Raw genomic sequence first — 27,850 nt, 5'->3', positions numbered from 1 at the left:
TCACACCTGCAGCGTGTCCCATTCCTGATCCAGAGCGTGCTGGTTGGCCTTGTCTCCTTTCTTGAACTGTAGGGAAAGACACACACGGAGCTAGAATCACACAAACTCAGAATCGCACACACAGAAATAGAATGTGTGAGAGTGTGAAAGTAACTGTGTTTGCGATATGTTTGTTTGTTTGTATATATATATATATATATATATATATATCCTACACACCAGTTCATCCTTGGCTTTGTCCACCTCTGCACTTCTCTGTATGGAGCTGTGAAACTTGTTGTGGCTGATCAGCTGCTGCTCGATGGCTGCAGAGTCGTCTCCCCAGGGAGAGGTCTCTATGAGACGCTGGAACATAAAGATATCACAACCATGTAATAACCACATATCAACCCTTTCTCACACACAACATTAACACATCTCAACCAACGCACAGAGGCGAGACATATTGAATACACACAACAGCAACCAACCTGTCCATGAATACCCAGTTTTGACCCAATGTTTATTTGTAACATAAGCATTTCTTTGCACTGCTATAACACCTGCTAAACTATGTACGTGACCAACAAACTTTGATTTGATTTTACTATTGTGAAGACAATGCTGCATATTGCCACTAGGTGGTGATAGAGAAACATGAGGTATGGCGTTGAATGGTAACCCCTGTAAAGCTGTAATACACACAAAAAAACAACCAAGGAAGAACAGTATGTCAGGAGTTCACCAGCAGACAGGGAGTTTGATCCACTGAAGACCACAATAACATAGTCTCACTTTCACTTCGGTTTGTGGGGAGTGTGGTTGCATACAAGTGTGGGTGTGTGTGAGAATGTTTTTGTCCTTCTGTGTCTCTGGTCTCCACCCCTCCTAATTGAGATTTATGTCTGACAGTGGCAGATGGACTCAAAAGCATTCTTTACAACTTAAAAAAACTCTAATTACTGCATGTGCAAATAAGAAGAATGCTTTCAACTTGGCACAACAATTGACATACATTTCTAAACAGGTAACCTCTAACATGACATTTGGATATTTTCTGTAAATACATAAGTGGCAAAGCTGCAGTCATAACCTTCCCCACCAGCTGCTCTATCCTCTCTGTTCATTCTCCAGTCATCATTCTCCAGAGTGTTGCGGGAGCTGGCAGAGGAAGGTGTGCAATAGTTCAGCAGGCAGGGATGACGTACGTCACAGGCGGTTGTGATAACAGTACAGTATGTCTTAGTGGGAATTGTCAGAGAAGGGCTATGGTTATTTTAATTACTCAGTGTGTGTGTGTATGCGTGTATTTGTGTGTGAGTGCGGTGTGGGATTTCCTGTGTATTCAGATCTAGATTAGAATGTCATTGTCAGTGTGTTATCTACACTGGCCTCTCCTACATACCCCAGCCATTCAGGATCAAAACGGTGAAAGGGTCAAGTGTCTCACAATGATGACCTAAATATTCTAAATATCACTGTTTGACTGCACTGGGAATGTTTTGCAAGAAGTTGTCCACACCACTTTTGACTCACAACTACATGCAGTTATCATGATATATTTTGAATATGTACAGGTGGCAGCAATAATATTATGCAATCCTATAGCATATGCCTTCCTACACAGCATTACACATCTGTCCTGTATCTCTGGGTAGGGTGTGGTTTTCTGTACCTTCTGCTGTCCAATCCAGGCAATGGCCTCGTTGAAGCTCCTCCCAGCTTCCTCCCATGCACCACTCCCCCTGCTCCGCCTCTGCATGGTCCCGTATACGGCCATGTGGACTCCCTTTAACTGGTCCCTAAACAGCTCAATACTATGGAGGGAGGGGGGAGAGACAGAGACAGAGAGAGACAGAGAGAGAGAGAGAGATAAACAACGCCTATACATAACCCTAACCGTTTGGAGGACGAAGGGAAAGTCGGTAAGGGATTTCTAAGATATTAACACAGAACTGGGCCCTTATCCACAAAGATTCTCAAAGTAGGAGTGCTGATAATGATGAGTGAGAAAGTTAGACGCACAAATATTATACCCCACCAAACCTCCCCTGTTATTGTAAGGGTGAGAGGTTAGCATGCCTTGGGGGTATGATATTTGTGCGTCTGTAACTTCCTCATTATTCACGATTCATTCAGGATTATCCCTAACAATGGTAGCATTCACATTAATGTAGAAGTGTTTACAAACATATACTATTCTTATTAACAATAAAAGTGACTCCAAAATGATACAATACATTATTTAGCATGAATTTCTATTCGGCACAGAATTATCTGAAACGCAAGCAAAACAAATAGCAAATGAATCCAAATAATTTGTGGAGTCACAAGCTTGATGTAGTCATTGCGTGCTATGAATATGGGACCAAATACTTAACTTTTTACTACCTCAATAGACATAAGTGAATTTGTCCCAAAACTTTTGGTCCCCTAAAATGCGGGGGAACTATGTACAAAAAGTGCTGTAATTTCTAAACGGTTCACCCGATATGGATGAACATACCCTAAAATTAAAGCTGAGATTCTGCACTTTAAACTCATAGTTGTTGTATCATTTCAAAAGAGCTGGTGTTCTATTGGAAGGACAACAACATTGACCAAAACAACAAAAAATTGGTCACTGTCCCAATACTTTTGGAGCTCACTGTATTGATAAGAGCTAGGTACATGAGTAATCCATTTGGATCATAAGGGGATGGTAAATATAAATGCCTATTGTTTTAGATCTATTTTATCTTATGATCACTGGAGACAAATGTGAAATCAGTCATAAGACTGCAAACTGAAAAGCATATCAACATAACAGGTATTTATACCTCTTTCCCACAGTGAAGTATGGCATGCTGTGCCGTTAAGCAGAATTTAAATTGTATGGCCTTATAACTTTATTTAGGGTTAGTTCCCTTCAGCTAGTTCCCTTCAGTCACTACATTCTGTATCATTCCATTAGGCCACATTGTTTGATTTAGCCTACCTTTATTTGGTTCCTCTGTAAACACTGTTGTGAAATAATTTGGTATCAATATGGAACGCAAGTTTAAACCTGTAGCCTGGAGCACGGTTCACAACGAGTGAACCTTTGTCATCACAGTTCCATGATCAGTGATTAAGGGAGATTTATATGACTATTGTTCAACAAACTTTGTACACTTTTCTCCCCTTCCAATACTCATGAATTGAACAACTGAATATGGCAACTTTCAGGATGAATCAAACCTCTGCATTTTTGATTCACCAATATATTGTGCGTAAAGGCTATCCAAACCTGTTTTTTTTTTAAGAAGTAGGTAAATTCATTAATACTTTCCTGACCCTTAATAATTTATAAGATCAGAGTATTTTTAAATATACTAAACAGAGACGAATATGCATATTTTGATGGTTTTCTTCATTGATCCTAATACTCAGAACCAATTCTCTTCATATATTCTAGCGAGTCTTGTTACAGGCTTTGGTATTCCCATTTATAGTTTGAGGTTGGACGTTAGCATGTGGGGCGCACCGATTGGTGTCACCTCGTTAGTCAGTATATGTTACACCTGTGCTGGTTTGTCATCTCGTTAGTGGGTAGGTGTTTCACCTGTGCTGGCCCGGGTGATATTACAGAGTGGCTGGCCCAATACTCCAGTTGTCTTGAGTTGGAGCTCCCTATTTGATTTCTAGAAGGACAATCCTTTATCTGATCTTCCCTGTTTTTGTTTTGCTCCACTCTTTGGTTTGCTTCCTGTCTTTAACTTTGATATGAGTTTTAATAAAGTTTGCGGGTGTTCATTCAGAACCCCTGCTAAAACCCCACCTGTTTCATTTTGGTTGTAGTCAGTGACTCTGTTAGTTCCCCCTTCCATTTGAGTGACATTATTTGGTTTTCTTGCTGGGGAACATCTGTCGGGAATTCAAATTAAAAAAGGTACACTGTATTGAAAGGGATTGCTTTAGATAAATGTACTGAAAACCCTATTTCTGTTGGCCAATAAGTGGGAGGTTCTTTGGCGGTTGAATTAGATTAATTCAGTGTGCATAAGGGAGCCACTTCCAAAGAGCTCGTTGCACACCTGGATAAGGTAAGTCTAAATACCAAATACTGAGAAGTACTAACATCAAAACATGTAGAAAATAAATTGATTTCCTAAATCTAAATCGGCCGAAATGAGAATAATCTGTACAAATAAAAAGCTGTAGTAGTGATCATTTCTCTGTATATTTTACCTCTTAACCTTGACTCCAGCCTTTTTAGGTTTCAAACAAGAATATGGTGTTGAGGTTTGGTACCATGAGACTACTGACCTTCGGAACACGTTGTCGTTGGATTGGCCCATGTGGCTCAGGTCCCGAGCACATGCCTTCAGCTGCTCTATAGTCTCTTTGGCCATGGCCATGAAGCGCTCTGCCTCGACTGTGGAACGCCCAGAGTCGCCACCCTGTAGGATCAACAGGGAAATGTCAGGAAGAGATCCACATTATGGATTTGTACGTTATGTTCAGTCTAGCTTTGACTTGTTGTTCTAGGTTTCTCAAATGAGAATACGGTAGACGACTATGTTCAGTCAGGTGAGTCCTTCAGTTCAAACCCAGTTAACGACAGGACCATAATGTATAAATCACCTTTCTGTCCAGACAGCTTCTATTACTTCTATCAGAGTGTAGTAGTGTACTATAATGTACTATAAGTAGTGTACTATAATGTACTATAAGTAGTGTACTATAATGTGACAGGTCACGGCCAAATTAGCACTTTCCCTGGGTGTGTGGTTAAAGTTAATCCCTGGGTTTGCTGCAGACTGTGTTCCTGACAAAAGCTGACACTGCCTTCTTTCATTCCATTCATAATCAAAAACACACTTTCATTCCAAGCAGATTTAATCAAAAGCTTGCGCATGCACTCATGCTCGTGCTCACACACATGCGTTGAGTCAGCCATACCTGCATGAACATGTCAAACATAACAGGGACAGAGGAGACATATAATCTCACTGGTTATGAGGACTTAAACAAAGACATGATTCTGATAACCTGGTTTGACAGAAAAATATCTAAAGCTGTTTTAAGCTCATTTGAGAACATAAAGTGAAAGGTTGGAGTCGCATCTGACAGAGCATATTTCACATGCCAGGTGTGAGGATTCGTCGTGTGAGTGTCTACCAAAGATAATAATGACCTGTTATGGATCATCTCACATTATATCTGACTTTTAAGAAACCTCATGTTCCTACTACTTGTACTTACACACAACAAATCCACTAAAGCAAGTCAAGGGTGATTGGTTGTAGGATTAGTACAGTACTATCTCAGCTTTCATACCTCAGTCAGGTACGGTACATACCTTAGTCAGACTGTCTGATTGCATGTACTTGTCAGACTAACTGTATTTAGACTAAAACAGGACCAAAGCAGGCATCTCAAAGCAGACAGGACATGAAGTGACTCACAGAATGGAACACTTATTCTATATCTCTATGGTAGGCAGTGACTCAGACTAGAACACGTATTCTATATCTCTATGGTAGGCAGTGACTCAGACTAGAACACGTATTCTATATCTCTATGGTAGGTAGTGACTCAGACTAGAACACGTATTCTATATCTCTATGGTAGGCAGTGACTCAGACTAGAACACGTATTCTATATCTCTATGGTAGGCAGTGACTCAGACTAGAACACGTATTCTATATCTCTATGGTAGGCAGTGACTCAGACTAGAACACGTATTCTATATCTCTATGGTAGGCAGTGACTCAGACTAGAATACTTATTCTATATCTCTATGGTAGGTAGTGACTCAGACTAGAACACGTATTCTATATCTCTATGGTAGGCAGTGACTCAGATTAGAACACGTATTCTATATCTCTAGGGTAGGCAGTGACTCAGACTAGAACACGTATTCTATATCTCTATGGTAGGCAGTGACTCAGACTAGAACACGTATTCTATATCTCTATGATAGGTAGTGACTTACAGCCTGTAGGCAGTGTTCTGCCTTCCTCAGGTACTCCTGACATTGGCCCTGCAGGATGTAGGCCTTCTGTTGGAGGGCACTGGCGGTGGATTGGCTGTAGGAGACATGGAAGACATCATCACCATTATCATCATCATCATCAACCTACTATAAACATCACTATAGCACATTCTAATCATCATCCTCATCACCGTCAACAACCCTATAAACAACTGGCCCTTCTTCTGACCTTAATGTGACTTCTTCATTAAATAAATGTTTAACATTGATCAATGATTTACGTCAATGATCCCAGAGGTTTCCTGTTATGAATTGTGGTCTTATTGCAGCAACTAGCAAGTATTTAGTTATCTAAGGATGCTTCCGATGTGGCTTAATTGAATAGACTATGTGCAGGGATGGGCAAAGGGGAAACATGAATCAAGAGTGACATGCTTTTCCTGGGAAGTGGTTTTCAAGAGTAGTGACATGCTTTTCCTGGGAAGTGGTTTTCAAGAGTAGTGACATGCTTTTCCTGGGAAGTGGTTTTCAAGAGTAGTGACATGCTTTTCCTGGGAAGTGGTTTTCAAGAGTAGTGACATGCTTTTCCTGGGAAGTGGTTTTCAAGAGTAGTGACATGCTTTTCCTTAGCCTACAAACACAACAACACAGAGTGGCAGACACTAAACACTTCACATATAAAGAGAATGTAACTGCTAAAGAGCGACTGAAACTTCACGTGGTTTTACATGCTCCCAGAGGATCTGTTGGTCTTTGTTTGTTGTCATATGAATAGCCTTTCTACAGGTATTCATACTGTAATCATCAACTATGACCTCTATACTAGTATAGACTCTATAGAATGTTTAAGATTCCTACATAGGTCTCAGGAATGGAGTAAAAGCGTGTTAGAGCTGGTGTCTAAAGAACGCCTCACAGTTTGCTATGCAAGTTATAATTAAAGCTGAAGTCTCCCAGCAGCTTGTCGACAGAGAGGCACAAAGACAGATAGTTTCAGTTCTATGTTTACTACATACATAAACTAACGTCGGTGGGCGTGGCATAGCGTTTGGCCAGAGCTAGGCGTTTAGGTAGCCAGGCAATGAAAACAACTCCACATATCTATTTGGATGCATGCAAATACGTTCTCAGTGGTCATAATATGCATGTCGTGACATGTTAACTAATGTAGGCTGCAATAATAACGTTATTGCGTTTTATTTGCATTTAGTGTCATGTTTTTAGCAGTCAGGCGGTCTGCTTCGTTCATCAAAACAAATACCTCTCAATGCAGGGTAATAAATTATGAAATGGGACTGCACACAGAACAAAATTACTGTGTGTATTACTAGGCTTTGTGGTAATACAAATATTCCTCCCAGTCAATAGACAGACAACTATATATACATTTCCCTCAATAATTCCATTATCTTGATTTCAAGTTATTAATGAACTAGATGTAAATCAAATATGTGTTTGATGATTTCAATTGGAGATTTAAACACTTTGGACAATGCATTTTCTCTCTGCAGGAATTTAGCCTACTAAACGAGGTATTCGGTCAAGTGAGAACAACAGTTGTGTAATACAACACAATGAATGGCCTTTAGAATAAATAAAAACCGTCATACCCCTGTACTCCTCCACCACCTCCCATTGAAGTCTTTGAGTAGCTGTATGTATTGTATCCTGCGCCGTCCATGTACTCCTGTCCGTATCCATTACCACCGTGCACTTCACTCCGGTCATAGAGTTGAGTTCCCCCACTCAGGTCGGGCCTAGAACCGGATTTGCGGTTTCTCTGGGACGTGTGTAAACTCATCTTTGGATGCAAAAAGTTATGAAACTCCGTGGAAGAGGAAAAAAAATGTGGGACGAAGACTTAAAAATCCTGGCTGCAGCGCGGTAGCTTTGAGCGGAGATGCTGCGAAGCGAAGCGGTTGGTGGAGACGCTTTAATTCTCTCCCCTCGCACCTTTCTGCCGAGGAGCGCAGACTGGATCGACAACACGGAAGAGAATCTGTTTTGTTTAAACACGACAGACCACACCTACCATTATTCTTTTTTCTTTCCATGTTCCCACACCCTCATCTTTCTAGACTTGGGAAGAATGTGTGTGTGTGTGGTGTGTGTGTGTGTGTGTGTGTGTGTGTGTGTGTGTGCGTGCTCTGTGAGAGGGTACGCTATTATTGTGTTTCTTGTGACCAGCCTAATTATTATTATCAGCGTCTGTGTGTCACTCAAGTTTAAGAAGTCTCGACACTGAAATGTTTACTGTTCCTTTCCCCTAGATCACTATTGACAGACCGAATGCAGCAAGAGTCTGAACAGCAAAGGCCCCCTGGATAAGCTAATAAACATCTTAAAAAGTGCTGTATGTTGCACACAATTGTGACAGTTAATCTCTTATGAGATATTCATCACAGCATTAATTACAATAGCATTTATTACAGCATTAATTGCAATAGCATTCATTGCAATATTTTTTTCAATACTTTTCACAGCAACACATTTTTACACACTAACAATATACAAATTCTATCCCTCATCCAAGACAGTGGATGCGGTCCACAGGAAAAACAATTTGGATTGCATAATGCCACTGCCAGTGAAGCATACTGGTGTCAGTCAGCACCAGGGCTGGCTCTAGCCTTTTGGGGGCCCTAAGCCTCAGCTTATGAAGCTTATGCCTGGAGCTGGCCCTGCTCAGCACATTGTATAAAGAGTTATTATAATCATTTCCATCTTATCCATCTTATCCATCTTATCATCTTACAGTAGTCTTTAAAGATAATATTAAGATAATATGAAGACAATCGGTCTTCAACACTAGGCACGAGCTCTTCTAAAAGGTTTACAGTAATGTGTCTTGCTCTCAAATGTTTCCAGCTCGGAGGATAATGTTGCAGTAATACCTTGTTTAGCATAGGGTATAGCCTATCTTACACTCTGTACAGACTGAACATCCTTGGCTGAACAGCATTGGGCATCGGAGGGTTGGTGTTAAGATCAGAATTAATGGTGGATTGGCCGCTGTGGGTGAAAATCCAGCACTTGAAGAAATGTATAATATAAACTCAGCAAAAAAAGAAACGTCCTCTCACTGTCAACTGCATTTATTTTCAGCAAACTTAACGTGTAAATATTTGTATGAACATAACAAGATTCAACAACTGAGACATAAACTGAACAAGTTCCACAGACATGTGACTAACAGAAATTGAATAATGTGTCCCTGAACAAACAGTCAGTATCTGGTGTGGCCACCAGCTGCATTAAGTACTGCAGTGCATCTCCTCCTCATGGACTGCACCAGATTTGCCAGTTCTTGCTGTGAGATGTTACCCCACTCTTCCACTTAAGCACCTACAAGTTCCCAGACACTTCTGGGGGGAATGGTCTTAGCCCTCACCCTCCGATCCAACAGGTCCCAGACATGCTCAATGGGATTGAGATCCGGGCTCTTCGCTGGCCATGGCAGAACACGCACAGAACGAGCAGAATGGCTGGTGGCATTGTCATGCTGGAGGGTCATGTCAGGATGAGCCTGCAGGAAGGGTACCATATGAGGGAGGAGGATGTCTTCCCTGTAACGCACAGCGTTGAGATTGCCTGCAATGACAACAAGCTCAGTCCGATGATGCTGTGACACACCGCCCCAGACCATGACGGACCCTCCACCTCCAAATCGATCCTGCTCCAGAGTACAGGCCTCGGTGTAATGCTCATCGACAATAAACGCGAATCCGACCATCACCCCTGGTGAGACAAAACCGCGACTCGTCAGTGAAGAGCACTTTTTGCCAGTCCTGTCTGGTCCAGAAACGGTGGGTTTGTGCCCATAGGCGACGTTGTTGCCGGTGATGTCTGGTGAGGACCTGCCTTACAACAGGCCTACAAGCCCTCAGTCCAGCCTCTCTCAGCCTATTGCGGACAGTCTGAGCACTGATGGAGGGATTGTGCTTTCCTGGTGTAACTCGGGCAGTTGTTGTTGCCATCCTGTACCTGTCCCGCAGGTGTGATTTTCGGATGTACTCATCCTGTGCAGGTGTTGTTACATGTGGTCTACCACTGCGAGGACGATCAGCTGTCCATCCTGTCTCCCTGTAGCGCTGTCTTAGGCGTCTCACAGTACGGACATTACAATTTATTGCCCTGGCCACATCTGCAGTCCTCATGCCTCCTTGCAGCATGCCTAAGGCACGTTCACGCAGATGAGCAGGGACCCTGGGCACCTTTCTTTTGGTGTTTTTCAGAGTCAGTAGAAAGGCCTCTTTAGTGTCCTAAGATTTCATAACTGTGACCTTAATTGCCTACCGTCTGTAAGCTGTCAGTGTCTTAACGACCATTCATTAATTGTTTATGGTTCATTGAACAAGCATGGGAAACAGTGTTTAAACCCTTTCAAATAAAGATCTGTGAAGTTATTTGGATTTTTACGAATTATCTTTGAACGACAGGGTCCTGAAAAAGGGGCGTTTCTTTTTTTGCTGAATTTATATGTATAATTATTTAACTACAGGTACCATAACTGTGAGCAAAAATAGCTGTAAATAGCAGTAGAAGTATTGTTGTCCAGTCAGGTTAGGGATGGTAGGGTAAGGGGAAAAAGTCTAAAGGAAATAAAAAATAAATAAGGGGGATTTGATTTTATGTTTGTACTTGGCCTATAAACTGTATTAACCAGAACAACTCTACCCCTACGATTTCAGCAGGCTCTGAGGAATCTCACAGCTCTTTCTGTGTGTGTGCGTGCGTGATGATTGACTGTCAAGGGACAGTGTTTGTGTGTGTGTGAGAGAGTCTGTGTGTGTTTATGATGATTGACTGTCAGGGTACAGTGTGTGTGTGTGTGTGTGTGTGTGTGTGTGTGTGTGTGTGTGTGTGTGTGTGTGTGTGTGTGTGTGTGTGTGTGTGTGTGTGTGTGTGTGTGTGTGTGTGTGTGTGTGTGTGTGTGTGTGTGTGTGTGTGTGTGTGTGTGTGATGATTGACTGTCAGGGTACAGTGGGTGTTTGTGTGTGCATGATTGATTTATTGAAAGACTGTGTATTTTCTGTTAGCTCAAACATGTAAGTGCAGAATGTTGCTCCTTGGTGTGTGAGCTAGGCCTATTGCTCCAAGCCAGAGACCAGGGTTAGTACACCTAAGTTTGTTGTCATGGAAATGCAGCGTGACAAACCTACAAACCACCCCTTCTCTATCAACCCCATTCCTCCCTTCCATCCCCCAACATGTTCAGACTTTTAATAGCAGCAGTATGGGTGGATTGATTCATGAAAGTAATAAACTCGGAGTTGGAGTTTTTCTCAGATAGAAGACCAATGTAGTCCCACCCTTATAATCACTAGGCTATATGCCTGTTGGCGCATTTCTGTTCTCTGAAACACGTCCCTGCCTGTGTGTGCACACAGATGAACACACACACACACACTGACACACACACACACACACACACACACACACACACACACACACACACACACACACACACACACACACACACACACACACACACACACACACACACACACACACACACACACACACACACACACACACACATTCTGCCAAACCAACATTCCACAGCTGGTCTTCATTCTACCACGATAGAAAACAAGCAAACAGATCAGTGTGTGTTGGAACACATCAGTGTTCTTGTCTTTAATAAAAATACAATCTTCCATGGGCTTAAATGTTTCTTTGACACTTTTATGATGATGCATAGCAGACATGTACATGTTCACGTGTGCGTGGCTCAGGTAGGTTATATAGGATGTACATTTTACAAGGTCTAAAATGCATTTGTATACAGTAAACACAGATGTCTGACCCAGTTGTACATGGAGACATCTTTACGAGAATGGATGTAAGAATCAGAGAGACAGGACAAAGAAGAATCACCATCAGCATCCCAATTGAATGACAATGTGTGTGTGTGTGTGTGTGTGTGTGTGTGTGTGTGTGTGTGTGTGTGTGTGTGTGTGTGTGTGTGTGTGTGTGTGTGTGTGTGTGTGTGTGTGTGTGTGTGTGTGTGTGTGTGTGTGTGTGTGTGTGTGTGTGTGTGTGTGTGTGATTGTAGTGTGTGTATACTTGGGCTGAATCAGGTGTGGCATTGGATAGGCTCTCAGTTCACACATCACATCACACTTCACTCATCTCCAGACGTCAGACAGGATGAGACATGAGGGCTTGTAATGAGCATCTAATAAGTCTCCTTGTGTATGTGGGTTGACCAGAAAAACTGTGTGATTAGCATTTTTATAGTGACACTCTTTGATATAAATCTCTCGAAGTTGTTCCCATGGTAGTGTGATAAAACCGGTCGTTCATCACACTTCCAAAAGACCACGCCTTAGGGGTTACGCCCTAGTCTCACAATAGAGGGGCAACCACCAACACATACACCTGTCTCATCGTGCCTCATCAGGTGAGCTGAGATGAGTGAGCCCTGGGAGGCTCTGTTGAAGCACAGACACACCTAAAACTCCACCAAAAACCACAAAACCCAACCCCTATCACACCACACCCAGCCCTGGTATCGAGAACAGAGTGCCTGCCAATTCCCACTCTCTCTCTGTCCTACCTCGCTACATTACTTCCACTGTCTCTCTCTCTCTATCTCTCCACCTGTCCTAACTCTCTCTCTCTACCTGTCTTTCGTCCAACCCCTTATCACACTCTCCCTCTCTTTCTGCCCCTCTCTGTGCTGACTCTGGGAGGCGTGATCAGACACTTTCTTCTGAAGAACACTGAGTAGAAACCCCTTCAATTGCCCCTTTGACTCTCCCCACCCCCGTCTTTGAACTGTCAACAAACTGTCACAACTCTGCCAATTTCCTGTCACCTTATATGTTTTCTTTTCAATCATTGCCTGTGTTTGTACAGGTACAGTTGAAGTCAAAAGTTTACATACACTTAGGTCGGAGTCATTAAAACTCCTTTTTTTCAACCACTCCACAAATTTCTTGTTAACAAACTATAGCTTTGGCAAGTCGGTTAGGACATCTACTTTGTGCATGACACAAGTAATTTTTCCAACAATTGTTTACAGACAGATTATTTCACTTATCATTCACAATTCCAGTGGGTCAGAAGTTTCCATACACTAAGTTGACTGTGCCTTTAAACAGCTTGGAAAATTCCAGAAAATTATGTCATGGCTTTTGAAGCTTCTGATAGGCTAATTTACATAATTTGAGTCAATTGGAGGTGTACCTGTGGATGTATTTCAAGGCCTACCTTCAAACTCAGTGCCTCTCCACAAGTCTGGTTCATCCTTGGGAGCAATTTCCAAACGCCTGATGGTACCACGTTCATCTGTACAAACAATAGTACGCAAGTATAAACACCATGGGACCACGCAGCCGTCATACCGCTCAGGAAGGAGACGTGTTCTGTCTCCTAGAGATGAACATACTTTGGTGTGAAAGGTGCAAATCAATCCCAGAACAACAGCAAAGGACCTTGTGAAGATGCTGGAGGAAACAGGTACAAAAGTATCTATATCCACAGTAAAACGAGTCTTATATCGACATAACCTGAAAGGCCGCTTAGCAAGGAAGAAGCCACTGCTCCAAAACCGCCAGAAAAAAGACAGACTACAGTTTGCAACTGCACATGGGGACAAATATCATACTTTTTGGGGAAATGTCCTCTGGTCTGATGAAATAAAAATAGAACTGTTTGGCAATAACGACCATCAATATGTTTGGAGGAAAAAGGGGGAGGCTTGCAAGCCGAAGAATACCATCCCAACCGTGAAGCACGGGGGTGGCAGCATCATGTTGTGGGGGTGCTTTGCTGCAGGAGGGACTGGTGCACTTCACAAAATAGATGGCATCATGAGAAAGGAAAATTATGGATTTATTGAAGTAACATCTCAAGACATCAGTCAGGAAGTTAAAGCTTGGTCGCAAATGGGTCTTCCAAATGGACAATGACCCCAAGCATACTTCCAAAGTTGTGGCAAATTGGCTTAAGGACAACAAAGTCAAGGTATTGGAGTGGCCATCACAAAGCCCTGACCTCAAGCCTATAGACAATTTGTGGGCAGAACTGAAAAAGCGTGTGCGAGAAAGGAGGCCTACAAACCTGACTCAGTTACACCAGCTCTGTCAGGAGGAATGGGCCAAAATTCACCCAAGTTATTGTGGGAAGCTGGTGGAAGGCTACCTGAAAAGTTTGACCCAAGTTAAACAATTTAAAGGCAATGCTACCAAATACTAATTGAGTGTATGTAAACTTCTGACCCACTGGGAATGTGATGAAAGAAATAAAAGCTGAAATAAATCATTCTCTCTACTATTATTCTGCCATTTTACATTCTTAAAATAAAGTGGTGATCCTAACTGACCTAAGACAGCACATTTTTACTTGGATTAAATGTCAGGAATTGTGAAAAACTGAGTTTAAATGTATTTGGCTAAGGTGTATGTAAACTTCAGACTTCAACAGTAGGTGGAGGTAGGTGTGAGTACGTGGGTTTGTATGTACACAGGAAAAGTTGCTCTGCCAGTAAAAGACATAACAGGAGTGTCAATAATGATGAGGAATATGGGTAATGAGTGGTGTGTCAGTCTGTCTGATACAATGGTATTCAGGCTTCAAGGCTCTTACAGGAAATCAGTAACATGCCAAACATAGAGCGGTTAGCTTTGGTCTCACTCTTATGTGTTTGAACCGGGTCACAGCTTGTCCTTCTCTCACAAAGGAAAGAAAGAGAGATCTTTACACCAGAGGTGGGACCAAGCCATTGTTTTACAATTCATAAGTAAGTCTTAAGTCTTAGCACTCAAGTCCCAAGTCAAGTCCCAAGACAAGACAGGCAAGTCTGAGTCAAGTCTCAAGTTAAGCCCATCAAGTATCAAGTCAAGTCTCAACTCCTAAACTTTGAGTTTCGAGTCCTAAACAAGTCATAATGTGCTCTTCACCAAATGTTATACCATTTCATATTTTTAACAAGAGTAATAGATAGTATATTACATTTACGCAAATCATGAATGCTTTTAAAAATATCTATATATTTATTACCTTCCAAATAAATGTTATATTTCCATGTAGGCTTGTACAGTTGTGGCCAAAGGTTTTGAGAATGACACAAATATTAATTTACACAAAGTTTGCTGCTTCAGTGTCTTTAGACATTTTTGTCAGATGTTACTATGGAATACTGAAGTATAATTACAAGCATTTCATAAGTGTCAAAGGCTTTTATTGACAATTACATGACGTTGATCCGAAGAGTAAATATTTGCGGTGTTGACCCTTCTTTTTCAAGACCTCTGCAATCTTCCCTGGCATGCTGTCAATTAACTTCTGGGCCACATCCTGACTGATGGCAGCCCATTCTTGCATAATCAATGCTTGGAGTTTGTCAGAATTCGTGTTTCGTCTTTTTTTCGTCTTTTTTTTGTCCACCCGCCTCTTGAGGATTGACCACAAATTCTCAATGGGATTAAGGTCTGGGGAGTTTCCTGGCCATGGTCCCAAAATATCGATGTTTTGTTCCCCGAGCCACTTAGTTATCACTTTTGCCTTATGGCAAGGTGGTCCATCATGCTGGAAAAGGCATTGTTCGTCACCAAACTGTTCCTGGATGGTTGGGAGAAGTTGCTCTCGGAGGATGTGTTGGTACCATTCTTGTGAGTGAGCCCACTCCCTTGCCTGAGAAGCAACCCCACACATGAATGGTCTCAGGATGCTTTACTGTTGACACAGGACTGATGGTAGCGCTCACCTTGTCTTCACCAGACAAGCTTTTTTCCAGATGCCCCAAACAATCGGAAAGGGGATTCATCAGAGAAAATGACTTTACCCCAGTCCTTAGCAGTCCAATCCCTGTACCTTTTGCAGATTATCAGTCTGTCCCTGATGTTTTTCCTGGAGAGAAGTGGCTTCTTTGCTGCCCTTCTTGACACCAGGCCATCCTCCAAAAGTCTTCGCCTCACTGTGTGTGCAGATGGACTCACACCTGCCTGCTGCCATTCCTGAGCAAGCTCTGTACTGGTGGTTCCCCGATCCCGCAGCTGAATCAACTTTAGGAGATGGTCCCGGTGCTTGCTGGACTTTCTTGGGATCCCTTGAAGTTCTTGATGATCTGATAAATGGTTGATTTAGGTGCAGTCTTACTGGCAGTAATATCCTTGCCTGTGAAGCCCTTGTGCAAAGCAATGATGACAGTACGTGTTTCCTTGCAGGTAACCATGGTTGACAGAGGAAGAACAATGATTCCAAGCACCACCCTCCTGTTGAAGCTTCCAGTCTGTTATTCAAACTCAATCAGCATGACAGAGGGATCTCCAGCCTTGTCCTCGTCAACACTCACACCTGTGTTAACGAGAGAATCACTGACATGATGTCAGCAGGTCCTTTTGTGGCAGGGCTGAAATGCAGTGGAAATGTTTTTTGGGGATTAAGTTCATTTGCATGGCAAAGAGGGACTTTGCAATTAATTGCAATTCATCTGATCACTCTTCATAACATTCTGGAGTACATGCAAATTGGCGTCATACAAACTGAGGCAGCAGACTTTGTGAAAATTAATATTTGTGTCACTGAAAACTTTTGGCCACGACTGTACACAATCGCTCAATCTTAACACACACACACACACACACACACACACACACACACACACACACACACACACACACACACACACACACACACAACACACACACACACACACACACACACACACTCTCTCTCTCTCTATCTCTCTCTCTCTCTCTCTCTCTCTGTGTGGTTACAGTAGGCTAACGTATGGTTTTAGGAACAGCTGTAACATCAGGCAGGATTTAGACTACCAACTTCCTAGCCAGTTGTAGCTCAATCTTGGGTGCAATGATCACATTCCCACACTGACTGACTGTGTGGAGGCTCATTGATTTAACGTTACGTTAGCCTACATGATACACTAGTAAGGTAATAAAATATATAGCTGTTGGCTATATTAGCCACGACTTACCGTTCTTTGTGCATCTTCAAATGTCGAACAAAGTTAGAAATTGTTGTGCCTCCGTCAGTAATTTTCTTCCCGCATGTTTTGCAAGTTGCAATCCGGTTTTTGTTGATACAGCGTCGTCTTCATATCCGAAAATAATAATTTTGGGTATCATCTTTCCAAGGGCTCCATCAGAATTCACCCGACGTTCCTCTGCACTGCCACACACAACTTTTTCTCAGCTGGCACAATTTCATTGGCTGCTGTCAGATTCAAACTGTAATCCGTTAAATGAAGAGTTGATGCGATGCTGACTGTTTTTAGTAGCATCATTTTTAATATTTGGGCTTGGGGAGGGTATCAAGTCAGGTCGAGTCATAAGGCTCAAGTCCAAGTCAAGTCACGAGTCATTGGTGTTAAAGTCAAAGTCAAGTTGCAAGTCATCATATTTGTGACTCGAGTCTGACTCGAGTCCAAGTCATGTGACTCGAGTCCACACCTCTGCTTTACACACAATTGTTCTCTCAGATTAAGTAGCTAAGATCTCTATGGAAGAATCTGAGTCTACAGTAAGATGATGATGAGGTAGTTCTTTATCCCAGCGGACATTATGTACTGAACAAAAATATAAACTCAACAATTTCAAAGACTTTACTGAGTTACAGTTCAAAACAGTCAATTGAAATTAATTAATTTGGCCCTAATCTATGGATTTCACATGACTGGAAATACAGATATAAATCTGTTCGTCACAGATACCTTAAAAGAAAATGGGCCTCACAATGGGCCTCAGGATTTCGGCACGGTATTTCTGTGCATTCAAATTACAAAATGCAATTGTATTCATTGTCCGTAGCTTATGCCTGCCTATACCATAAACTCCCCGCCACCATGGGGTGCTCTGTTCACAATGTTGACTTCAGAAAACCACTCACCCACACGACGCCATACACGTGGTCTGCGGGTGTGAGGCCGGTTGGACGTACTGCCAAATTGTCTAAAATGACATTGGAGGCAGTTTATGGTAGAGAAAATAACATTAAATTATCTGGCAACAGCTCTGGTGGACATTCTTGAAGTCAGGATGCAAAATGCATGCTCCCTCAAAACTTGAGACATCTGTGGCATTGTGTAGTGTAACAAAACTGCACATTTTAGAGTGGCCTTTTAATGTCCCCAGCACAAGGTGCACCTGTATAATGATCATGCTTTTTAATCAGCTTCTTGATATGCCACACATGTCTGGTGGATGGATTCTTTTGGCAAAGTAGAAATGCTCACTAACAGGGATGTAAGCAAATTTGTGCACATAATTTGAGTGAAATAAGATTTTTGTGCGTATGGAACATTTCTGGGATCTTTTATTTCAGCTCATGAAACATGGGACCAACACTTTACTTGTTGAGTTTATATTTTTGTCCAGTGTAGGTTGTGATGATGAAGCTTGTCTTTCAATGTTTTCAGATAGTGAGTGTGTGGGAAGGAGGCCAAATTGGTGATTGTCACTGTCACACCTGGGAGGCTGACACAGTCACTCTCTGTTTGCAGCTCAAACACATCTTTGTTGTCTCAGTCAAATGACGCTTGGCATGACAAATAAACACAAATCACAATACTTGAGGGGACATTTTGTGATTATCTGATTCCCTTCAGCGGGGTTTGTTTTATTTAGAAAATGATCCTGTGGATAGGCAACGCTTTGTTAGGTCACCAGGGGCACAGTGATGGGAAGCGGTGAGAGGGACGGAGGGAGAGCAATGCCTGACAATAGAGTACCTGTGTGAGCCGTGTGACATGGATACTCACCCAGGGGGTGAGACAGAGCAGGGGAAGGGGGTGGATGGAGGGGGAGAGGGGGAGAAGAAAAACAGGATCAGATATCTGTCACCTGACATCTGAGCCCAACTAGGCCACTGACATCACTTTTACCTGCTGTAAGAACCGATGTGGCTCCGCCCACTAACCGATGTGGCTCCGCCCACTAATTTAGCTTCTTTTTTTTATTACAAGCACACTACATGACCAAAAGTATGGAGCTGTTCCCCTCTTTGCTGCTATAACAGCCTCTACTCTTCTGGGAAGGCTTTGCACTAGATGTTGGAACATTGCTGTGAGGACTTGCTTCCATTCAGCCACAAGAGCCATAGTGAGGTCGTGTACTGATGTTGGGCGATTTGGCCTGGCTCGCAGACAGCGTTACAATTCATCTCAAAGGTGTTCGATGGGGTTGAGGTCAGGGCTCTGTGCAGGCTAGTCAAGTTCTTCCACACCGATCTAGACAAACCATTTCTGTATGGATCTCGCTTTGTGCACAGGGGCATTGTCATGCTGGAACAGGGAAGGGCCTTCCCCAAACTGTTGCCACAAAGTTGGAAGCACAGAATGTCACTCTATGCTGTAACGTTAAGATATACCTTCACTGGAACTAAGGGGCCTAGCCCGAACCATGAAAAACAGCCCCAGACCATTATTCCTCCTCCACCAAACTTTACAGTTGGCACTATGCATTGGGGAAGGTAGAGTTCTCCTGGCATCCGCCAAACCCAGATTTGTCTGTCGGACTTCCAGATGGTGAAGCGTGATTCATCACTCCAGAGAACGCATTTCCACTGCTCCAGAGTCCAATGACAGCGAGCTGTACACCACTCCAGTCAACGCTTGGCATTGCCCATTTCATGAAGCTCCCGACTAACAGTTATTGTGCTGACGTTGTTTCCAGAGGCAGTTTGGAACTCAGCAGCGAGTGTTGCAACTGAGCACAGATGAGTTTTACACCTTACGCGCTTCAGCACTCTGTGGTCCCGTTCTGTGAGCTTGTGTGGCCTACCACGTTGTTGCTCCTAGACCCCCCATACTCAATTGAAGGACTGCAGACCGCACCCAGACCCAGAACAGGGTCAATACGGACCGTGGGTCCCAAAAAAGAATTATTATTATTATTTATTTTACTCGGGCTTCAACCCCTGGTATCATATAAACACATATAAGACATGGAATTCTGCGTAGAATTGCGGGAAATTAACTTTAAAACTGCAAAATTTGCTCTCCGCCTACAAGAGGGGTGTGAACAGTCTTGGTTTGCATGGGTTGCGAGGTGGGTGTTTGTTACTACGCAGATAAATAACATTATCCATCCAGACCTTTGCCACCTAGTGTAATGAACACGAGGGGAGACAGAGAGCTGGTTTCAAGTGCAGGGCACAGCAGGTGTTTATTGTAAAGGACCACAGGAGGAGGCAGGTAGCTGGGTCCAGGGGCAGGCAGAAGGGCAATAGTACAGGCAGGGAGAAGGCTAGTTATGTAGTCCGGGAGATCAGGCAATAGGTAGATATCAGGAAATCCAATAGGCTAAAGTACAGGCAGGGGATAGGCATCGTTAGTGAGGGAGGCACAAACTATCATACACAGGAGGCGTGAATCACAGCACAAATAGCACTCTGAAAGCTGTTTGTCACAAACCAAACAATACCTCACAGTAATGGGGCGCAAAGACTTGAACTAAATAGTGTGTGGTAATGACATACAGGTGTGTGAACAGGTGATTAGAATTCAGGTGATTGGGATCTGGAGAGTGAGCTGGAAAGTGGGCTGGAAAGTGAGCAGTGTTCAGGGGATCTACGTGTTTGAGGGTGTGAGTTGGAAGCAGACGTTACACCTAGGAAATGTGTGTGACCAGACCTTCTGAAATAGTACTTGATTACCCCTGTCCTAGACGTTTCCACTTCACAATAACAGCACTTACAGTTGACCGGGGCAGCTCTAGCAGGGAAGAAATTTGACGAACTGACTTGTTGGAAAGGTGGCATGCTATATCGGTGCCACGTTGAAAGTCACTGAGCTCTTCAGTAAGGCCATTCTACTGCCAATGTTTGTCTATGGAGATTGCATGGCTGTGTGTTCTATTTTATACACTTATCAGCAACGGGTGTGGCTGAAATAGTCGAATCCACTAATTTGAAGCAGTGTCCACATACTTTTGTATATATAGTGTATGTATTTTATGAGATAGTACAATAGTTTTTCAACAGTTTTGTCAAACCTGTTTTAAAAGGCAAAAGGCAAGTTAAAACTTCACAAGAGAGATGAATCAGTCTGTTGGTATCTTTATTCACAAAGCATATCAAATAAATAACTGTAATTAAAGTAGATTGTAAGTGTAAAATGACCAATCCTTTTGGGTTTCAAAAGTCCTCACAGGGATAGTAAAACAAGAAACATTCTGATAAGTGGGGACAATTTGCAGGTCCCCAAAAGGAAGAGGCTATTTTAGGCTTAGGAGTTAGGTTTAGGTTTATTAGTTATGGGTCCCCACTTGGATAGTAAAGCCAACATATGTGTGTGTGTGTGTGTGTGTGTGTGTGTGTGTGTGTGTGTGTGTGTGTGTGTGTGTGTGTGTGTGTGTGTGTGTGTGTGTGTGTGTGCGCGCGCGTCAGGAGTGAAGGTATACAAGGGTGTGGTTGGGAGACAGTGATATGTGACACACACTTCTCCTCCTCTGCTTCCCCCCCTCCTCCCTCCCTCTCTCTCTCTCTAACCCCCTGAAGGAATGTCTGGGTAAGCCAGCGGCCGAGCTGAGGCGAGGTGCTTGTGTGAAGGTGAGAAATGAGTGAGGGCTGAGCACATGTTCTCATCTCACTGTGAAAGAGCCAATCACACTCCGGATACCACCTCGATGTCATAGCGATGTCATGCCGACACCAATAAATTAAGAATCAGATCTGTCTGTTATTTTTTATTCATAACATCATTACATACACATGCTGTCAAAAAGTCACTGACTACCAGCTGGCTGATGGAGTTTTTTTCCAGAGCTGAGCAATAGTGAGGCATTCAGAAGCAATTCACAAGTTTTCAATATCAGGTCAAGTTTTGCCCCATCATTCTATGAAGAAATGTATATTCTAATAATGTACGAATGCAATGATTGTGAGATTGAGAATGTGAGAGAGAGGACTACCTTGCTGGAGAGCCATATGGTTCTGCTTAGCTGTGCTACTAGCCTACTGTTACTGCTGTATCCTAACTAGTGAAGGTTCTGATGAGGTTCTACTGCCTCCATGTTCCCGACAGTAATACTGCATCTTTACAGAGCTGCAGTGCAGGATGGGGAAATAGAATATGCCATATGAATATATGACTTGAAATGTCATCAAATCATAAAATGGTGTGTTGTTTCACATGAAATGACCTAGATACCGTGCAGTCGGATTTTGAAGCAGATAATGTGGAGAAACGTGGTGTTTTCCTCAAATACATCTAATGTCTGACCTCTAATAATCATCACTTCCTGGTACACCTGAGCTATGGTGACCAGGAGCCCTACATTAGTCATTTCCATAGAACTTTGCCAAATTCAAGCCTGGGTGTAACGTTCAACTCATCCATGTCTCCCTGACATTTGAGCAAATAACATTTCACACAGGGAACAAATTATAGGAGAGAAAGTGATGCATCAGATTAATTCTAAAACAACAGATTACCATACTTCTTGTCAAACCTTGAGAAATGCAGGAACTCTAACCCGTTTTTGATCATTTGACGCCCTCTGGCGAAGGACTATCCACACATCACCCTGCGGAGGAGACAGACAGTAGGCTGCAGCTGCAACCCATCTGTGTGACAGGCTATTGTCATCTCCAGAAATGCAAACGTTATTATCTATTTATGAGTCAGACATTCTGACATACATAATAAACGCAGCTATATGGGGGGGGGGGGGGGGGGGGGGGGTAGCCTGTGCGAGTGAGGCTTTAATTGACACAAATCCTTATAGCCTCCAACACATCTCCAGTTAATCTCTAAATCTCACCTAATTGACGATAAACATGAACTGTATAGTATTTCTCACAAACCCGTGTTATTATTTTGAGGGAAAGGGGGCAGGTGGTAAACAAAGGATATCTTTGTCGCGGTTTCGGTAGGCTACGGCACCGATGCCCAATTGCGCGTCAGTGGTGCAATCGCCCCGTGAACACGGACCAATCACAGCGCGCCGAACAACGGGGAAGGGCGGGGCTTGATTCTCCGAGACTGCGTGCACCGCACAGTTTAGCCTACACCATCGATTACCAGCGAAACGAAGCGGGATTGAAGTGTATGGTCGACTTGTTCAAAATCAAGTTAATCCGGACGGAGAGACCTGGACGAATATTCATTGAAATCAAACGGTGATCTCATATTGGATGAGAGCCGTATGATATGTAGGATAGACCTAAAGGTTGGTTCTGTTTGCAAACTGCAGCAATGACCACCACTATACCTGCGAGGGGTCAAGGACTGGGCAGGTGTGTTACCTGTGGAGCGCGTGGAGGGGCTAGCAAATGTGCCGATCTGTCACCCACACCTCTTTGCCTGTGTGTCTAGTTTATCCCCACATGGATGGATGCTACCCCGTAGAAACACAAAGACCTTCAGCATGGTGAGCCTGCCTGCCTCTCCGAGCCCACACCTTGCCGGTGTCCTCGCAGCAGCTTCGCCCTGAGCCCCAGGCTCCACCTGAAACCGTCATTCGGTCAGCCTATTCTAACCGGAGCACCATGGTGAGACGAGCAGCCACTCGGTAATCTACCAGAGTACCCCGATTCAACTCTCATTCTTCCCCAGTCTTTGTTGGATACATTTTGTCTGCCTGCGCTCTGGGTTTCCTTTGTAACACAGGGTTTACGCAAAGCCGAGTGGACAGGGCAGCAGAGCGCCAGGGGTTCGGCAGTTCTTTGTTGTCGAGATGGCAGCGGGACCAGAGCGACCGGTGGCAGAGGCGCAGCAGCAGGAGCGGGACCAACCGCCAATTGAGAACGGCTTCATGTCGCTGGAGCAGACACAGGCCCCCAGGCTGCTGCCGCACGTCGACGGCTCAGTTCTACCGTCTCTCGGGGGATTTGGGAAACACCAAAAGCAGCTCGTGATCCTGACGTGGATACCGGCTTTATTTATCGGATTTAGCCAGTTTTCGGATTATTTCCTTTTGGCCCAACCGAACGGCACGTGCGTACAGCCTCTGGTCAACGGGAGTAATTGGACCATGGGATCTTTAACGTTACCGGTGACCGTCACGAATGGTGGCATTGGTACACCCGTGCCTTACCTCCCCCTAGACAATGGCACAAGAGGCGGTGTCGGTGACAGCGGTGGCATGCAATGCGCGTGTAAGGAGTGGAAGCTCGAACTGCAGACTGGACTCAGTCAGAACGTGGTAACCAAGGTAACAAGTGTGCACCAGATGCCATACCTCCCCTCTGACTGTTTCGGCATCTGAAAAAGCTGAACAATGATCAGCATCACTAACAGTGCATCCTATGCAACTATGGGGCACAAGCTGGTCTCAGTGGAGTTTAGTCTACCCAGCACCATGGACAGCACATGCACTCTGCCAATGTTCCATTCTGTACATTCTGTGCCATAGGCCTACTGTAAAACAGAGCACAGGTTGCCCTCAGAGCATACAGTAACTGGTGCTCACTCATTTTCAAACCACTTTCATATCTCAGCTGACCCCAGTTGGCATGATCAAAACACACTACACTTTGGAGTATAATTATCCATGCCAGCTAACTGAATGAATCCTACTGTGGTGTAGCCTATTAGGCCACTCTGTGATACTGATGAGAGCAGAGGATGTGATTATTGTACAATCCATCATAGAAGAAGAGTAGGTCTAGCAGGCAGTCTCTTTTTACCCCCAACGCATTGACCTGCATCTGAGCAGGTTTGACAAAATATACATTTAATCTCAAACAGGTACCTTCTTATATGAGATTAAGTTTAACTGTGTGTGTTGTTAGTATGTGTGATCCTTTCTTAGTGTTTTATTGTGTGTGTGTGTGTGTGTGTGTGTGTGTGTGTGTGGTGTGTGTGTGTGTGTGTGTGTGTGTGTGTGTGTGTGTGTGTGTGTGTGTGTGTGTGTGTGTGTGTGTGTGTGTGTTCAGTGCCAGACATCTGCTTTCTCAGATAATGCTGGGTTTAAATAGCCCATTGATAAACCTATTACAGTAGACTTATCAATCGTACCCGATACTCATCTCTCTCTTCCCTCTTTCTCTATCTCTCCCTATCTCTTCCTTACTCTCTCTCTCCAACCAAGTTGTGCTTAAGGATCTTTTAGTTTTATCCCTAACAACTTCTATGATTACTCTTTCTCTTATGTAGTTTGCTGTGTGATACTGTATCATATTGTTGATAAACATGTACAGTATTTATGTCCCTCTCATTCTCTTTCTCTCCTGTTGTTTGGTGTATTATTACTTATAAACTCAGCAAAAAAAGTAACATCCATTTTTCAGGACCCTGTCTTTCAAAGATAATTCGTAAAAATCCAAATAGCTTCACAGATCTTTATTGTAAATTGTTTAAATACTGTTTCCCATGCTTGTTAAATGAACCATAAACAATTAATGAACATGCACCTGTGGAACGGTCGTTAAGACACTAACAGTTTACAGGCAATTAAGGTCACAGTTATGAAATCTTAGGACACTAAAGAGGCCTTTCTACTGACTCTGAAAAACACCAAAAGAAAGATGCCCAGGGTCCCTGCTCATCTGTGTGAACGTGCCTTAGGCATGCTGCAAGGAGGTATGAGGACTGCAGATGTGGCCAGGGCAATAAATTGCAATGTCCGTACTGTGAGACGCCTAAGACAGCGCTACAGGGAGACAGGACGGACAGCTGATCGTTCTCGCAGTGGCAGACCACGTGTAACAATACCTAAACAGAATCAGTAAATCTGAACATCACACTTGCGTGACAGGTACAGGATGGCAACAACAACTGCCTGAGTTACACCAGGAACGCACAATCCCTCCATCAGTGCTCAGACTGTCCGCAATAGGCTGAGAGAGGCTGGACTGAGGGCTTGTAGGCCTGTTGTAAGGCAGGTCCTCACCAGACATCACCAGCAACAACGTCGCCTATGGGCACAAACCCACCTTCGCTGGACCAGACAGGACTGGCAAAATGCTCTTCACTGAAGAGTCGCGGTTTTGTTTCACGAGGGGTGATGGTCGGATTTGCGTTTATCGTCGAAGAAATGAGCGTTACACCGAGGCCTGTACTCTGGAGCGGGATCGATTTGGAGGTGGAGGGTCCATCTTGGTCTGGGGCGGTGTGTCACAGCATCATAGGGACAGAGCTTGTTGTCATTGTAGGCAATCTCAACGCTATGCGTTACAGGGAAGACATCCTCCTCTCTCATGTGGTACCCTTCCTGCATGCAGTCTCATCCTGACATGACCCTCCAGCATGACAATGCCACCAGCCATACTGCTCGTTCTGTGCGTGATTTCCTGCAAGACAGGAATGTCAGTGTTCTGCCATGGCCAGCGAAGAGCCCGGATCTCAATCCCATTGAGCATGTCTGGGACCTGTTGGATCGGAGGGTGAGGGCTAAGGCCATTCCCCCCAGAAATGTCCGGGAACTTGTAGGTGCTTTAGTGGAAGAGTGGAGTAACATCTCACAGCAAGAACTGGCAAATCTGGTGCAGTCCATGAGGAGGAGATGCACTGTAGTACTTAATGCAGCTGGTGGCCACACCAGAGACTGACTTTTGATTTTGACCCTCCCCCTTTGTTCAGGGACACATTATTCAATTTCTGTTAGTCACATGTCTGTGGAACTTGTTCAGTTTATGTCTCAGTTGTTGAATCTTGTTCTGTTCATACAAATATTTACACATGTTAAGTTTGCTGAAAATAAATGCAGTTGACAGTTAGAGGATGTTTCTTTTCATGCTGAGTTTATTTAATACATACATTTCCCACTTCTCTCTCTGCAGTGGAACCTGGTGTGTGATTCGGCCTGGAAGGTTCACATCGCCAAGTTCTCTCTCTTGGTGGGATCCATCTTCGGCTACCTGGTGATGGGCATCCTGGCCGACTGGTACGCGATCCAGCATTCTCCTTCTCCATTTTGTGTCTTTGTGTGTGACAGTGGAAATTCCCTCCAACCGGGGCGGTAACTCACAACTCTCCCCAACGTAACAAAACATACTCCAGAAATAGTGTCAATACCACTGACCCATAAAAAGCCAAGGCGTTTCTGGATCTGGGGCGACAGTACTTCTAGGTCTCAGCAAGGTAGTAGTGATGCACTTAGCCATCTGCTCCATGTGTTCTCATGTCTGTGTCTGCATCCCCACTCCCCCAGGCATCCGAGAATAGACAGTGTCTTATGAAAAACACCCACAGATCTCCCTGTTGAGTTGTTTGTGGGATGAGCTGTAGCTATAGCAACAGAGACTACTCTGACCCAATGATCTGCTGACCTCTAACCCAGGATCAGGTTGTAGAGGGAAACTGACCATTGGACTAATTTCTCTTTCCATTTCTAATTTTCTTTCTCTCCCATTATCTCTTTCTCTCCCATTCTCTCTCCATCTCTCCATTTCTCCCTCCCTCCACCCCACTCTTTTCTTTCTCTCTCTTCCCCCTTCTCTTTCTCTCCCCCTCTTTCTCTGTCTCTCCCCCATTTCTGTTTCTCCACCCCACTCTTTTTTTTCTCTCTCTCTCTCGCTCTCTCTCAGGTTCGGTCGTCACCCGGTCCTGATAGTCTCGGTGCTGTTCATGTTGGTGTTTGGTTTGAGTGTAGCGTTCTCCTTCAACGTGACCATGTTCAGCACATTACGTTTCTTTGAGGGCTTCTGTCTGGCTGGCCTCACTCTCTCCCTCTACATACTGAGTAAGTACACCTCCACTTCCTGGTATCTACTTTTGTTGTCTGTCAAAGACTGCCCAGAAAGCACACTGCATGGTCTTTCTAGAACGTAGGGCTCTACTCCACAAACTTACTTTTCCTCTTCCCCCACATCACTCCACCTCGAAGGTAGTACCTCACTTCTCTCTCACTCAGCTTTTTCCCACTATTCCTTCAACTCTCTCTCCACTCATCAAACCTTCTCTGGTGTGTTGCTAGTCGTCCTTGGATGATGATGTGTCTCCTCCTGTCTGTCACGTTGTCACCAGTCTCACCCCATGCTGCTCAATTCAATTTCAATTTA

General features: G+C 43.8%; 2 protein-coding genes across 5 annotated transcripts in view; one reads left to right on the top strand and one right to left on the bottom strand.

Annotated features, from left to right (window-relative positions):
- LOC106560365 (desmoplakin-B) overlaps positions 1-7,929 on the bottom strand; it is a 43,169-nt gene extending 35,240 nt beyond the window's left edge. For all 3 annotated transcript variants that reach the window (XM_014123215.3, XM_014123216.3, XM_014123217.2), the window contains exons 1-6: positions 7,549-7,929; positions 5,939-6,032; positions 4,267-4,400; positions 1,655-1,796; positions 220-345; positions 7-66 (exon numbers count right to left, since the gene is read on the bottom strand). In XM_014123215.3, the coding sequence (XP_013978690.3) occupies positions 7-66; positions 220-345; positions 1,655-1,796; positions 4,267-4,400; positions 5,939-6,032; positions 7,549-7,739 (747 nt within the window). In that variant the 5' untranslated portion in view covers positions 7,740-7,929. The remainder of the gene's footprint in view (positions 1-6; positions 67-219; positions 346-1,654; positions 1,797-4,266; positions 4,401-5,938; positions 6,033-7,548) is intronic.
- A 14,962-nt stretch (positions 7,930-22,891) lies between these two features.
- Positions 22,892-27,850, top strand: part of LOC106560368 (solute carrier family 22 member 23) — a 36,336-nt gene continuing 31,377 nt past the window's right edge. Inside the window, exons 1-3 of one of the 2 annotated variants that reach the window (XM_014123227.3) lie at positions 22,892-23,398; positions 26,630-26,733; positions 27,377-27,531. In XM_014123227.3, the coding sequence (XP_013978702.1) occupies positions 23,396-23,398; positions 26,630-26,733; positions 27,377-27,531 (262 nt within the window). In that variant the 5' untranslated portion in view covers positions 22,892-23,395. Of the gene's footprint in view, positions 24,061-26,629; positions 26,734-27,376; positions 27,532-27,850 lie in introns of both variants that reach the window. The other variant, XM_014123226.3, reaches the window with a different exon arrangement.

This window comes from Salmo salar, chromosome 10 (assembly GCF_965601325.2).
Source record: "Salmo salar chromosome 10, fSalSal1, whole genome shotgun sequence".
NCBI classification, from domain to species: Eukaryota; Metazoa; Chordata; class Actinopteri; order Salmoniformes; family Salmonidae; genus Salmo; species Salmo salar.
This window is presented reverse-complemented; position numbering and strand designations above follow the sequence as displayed.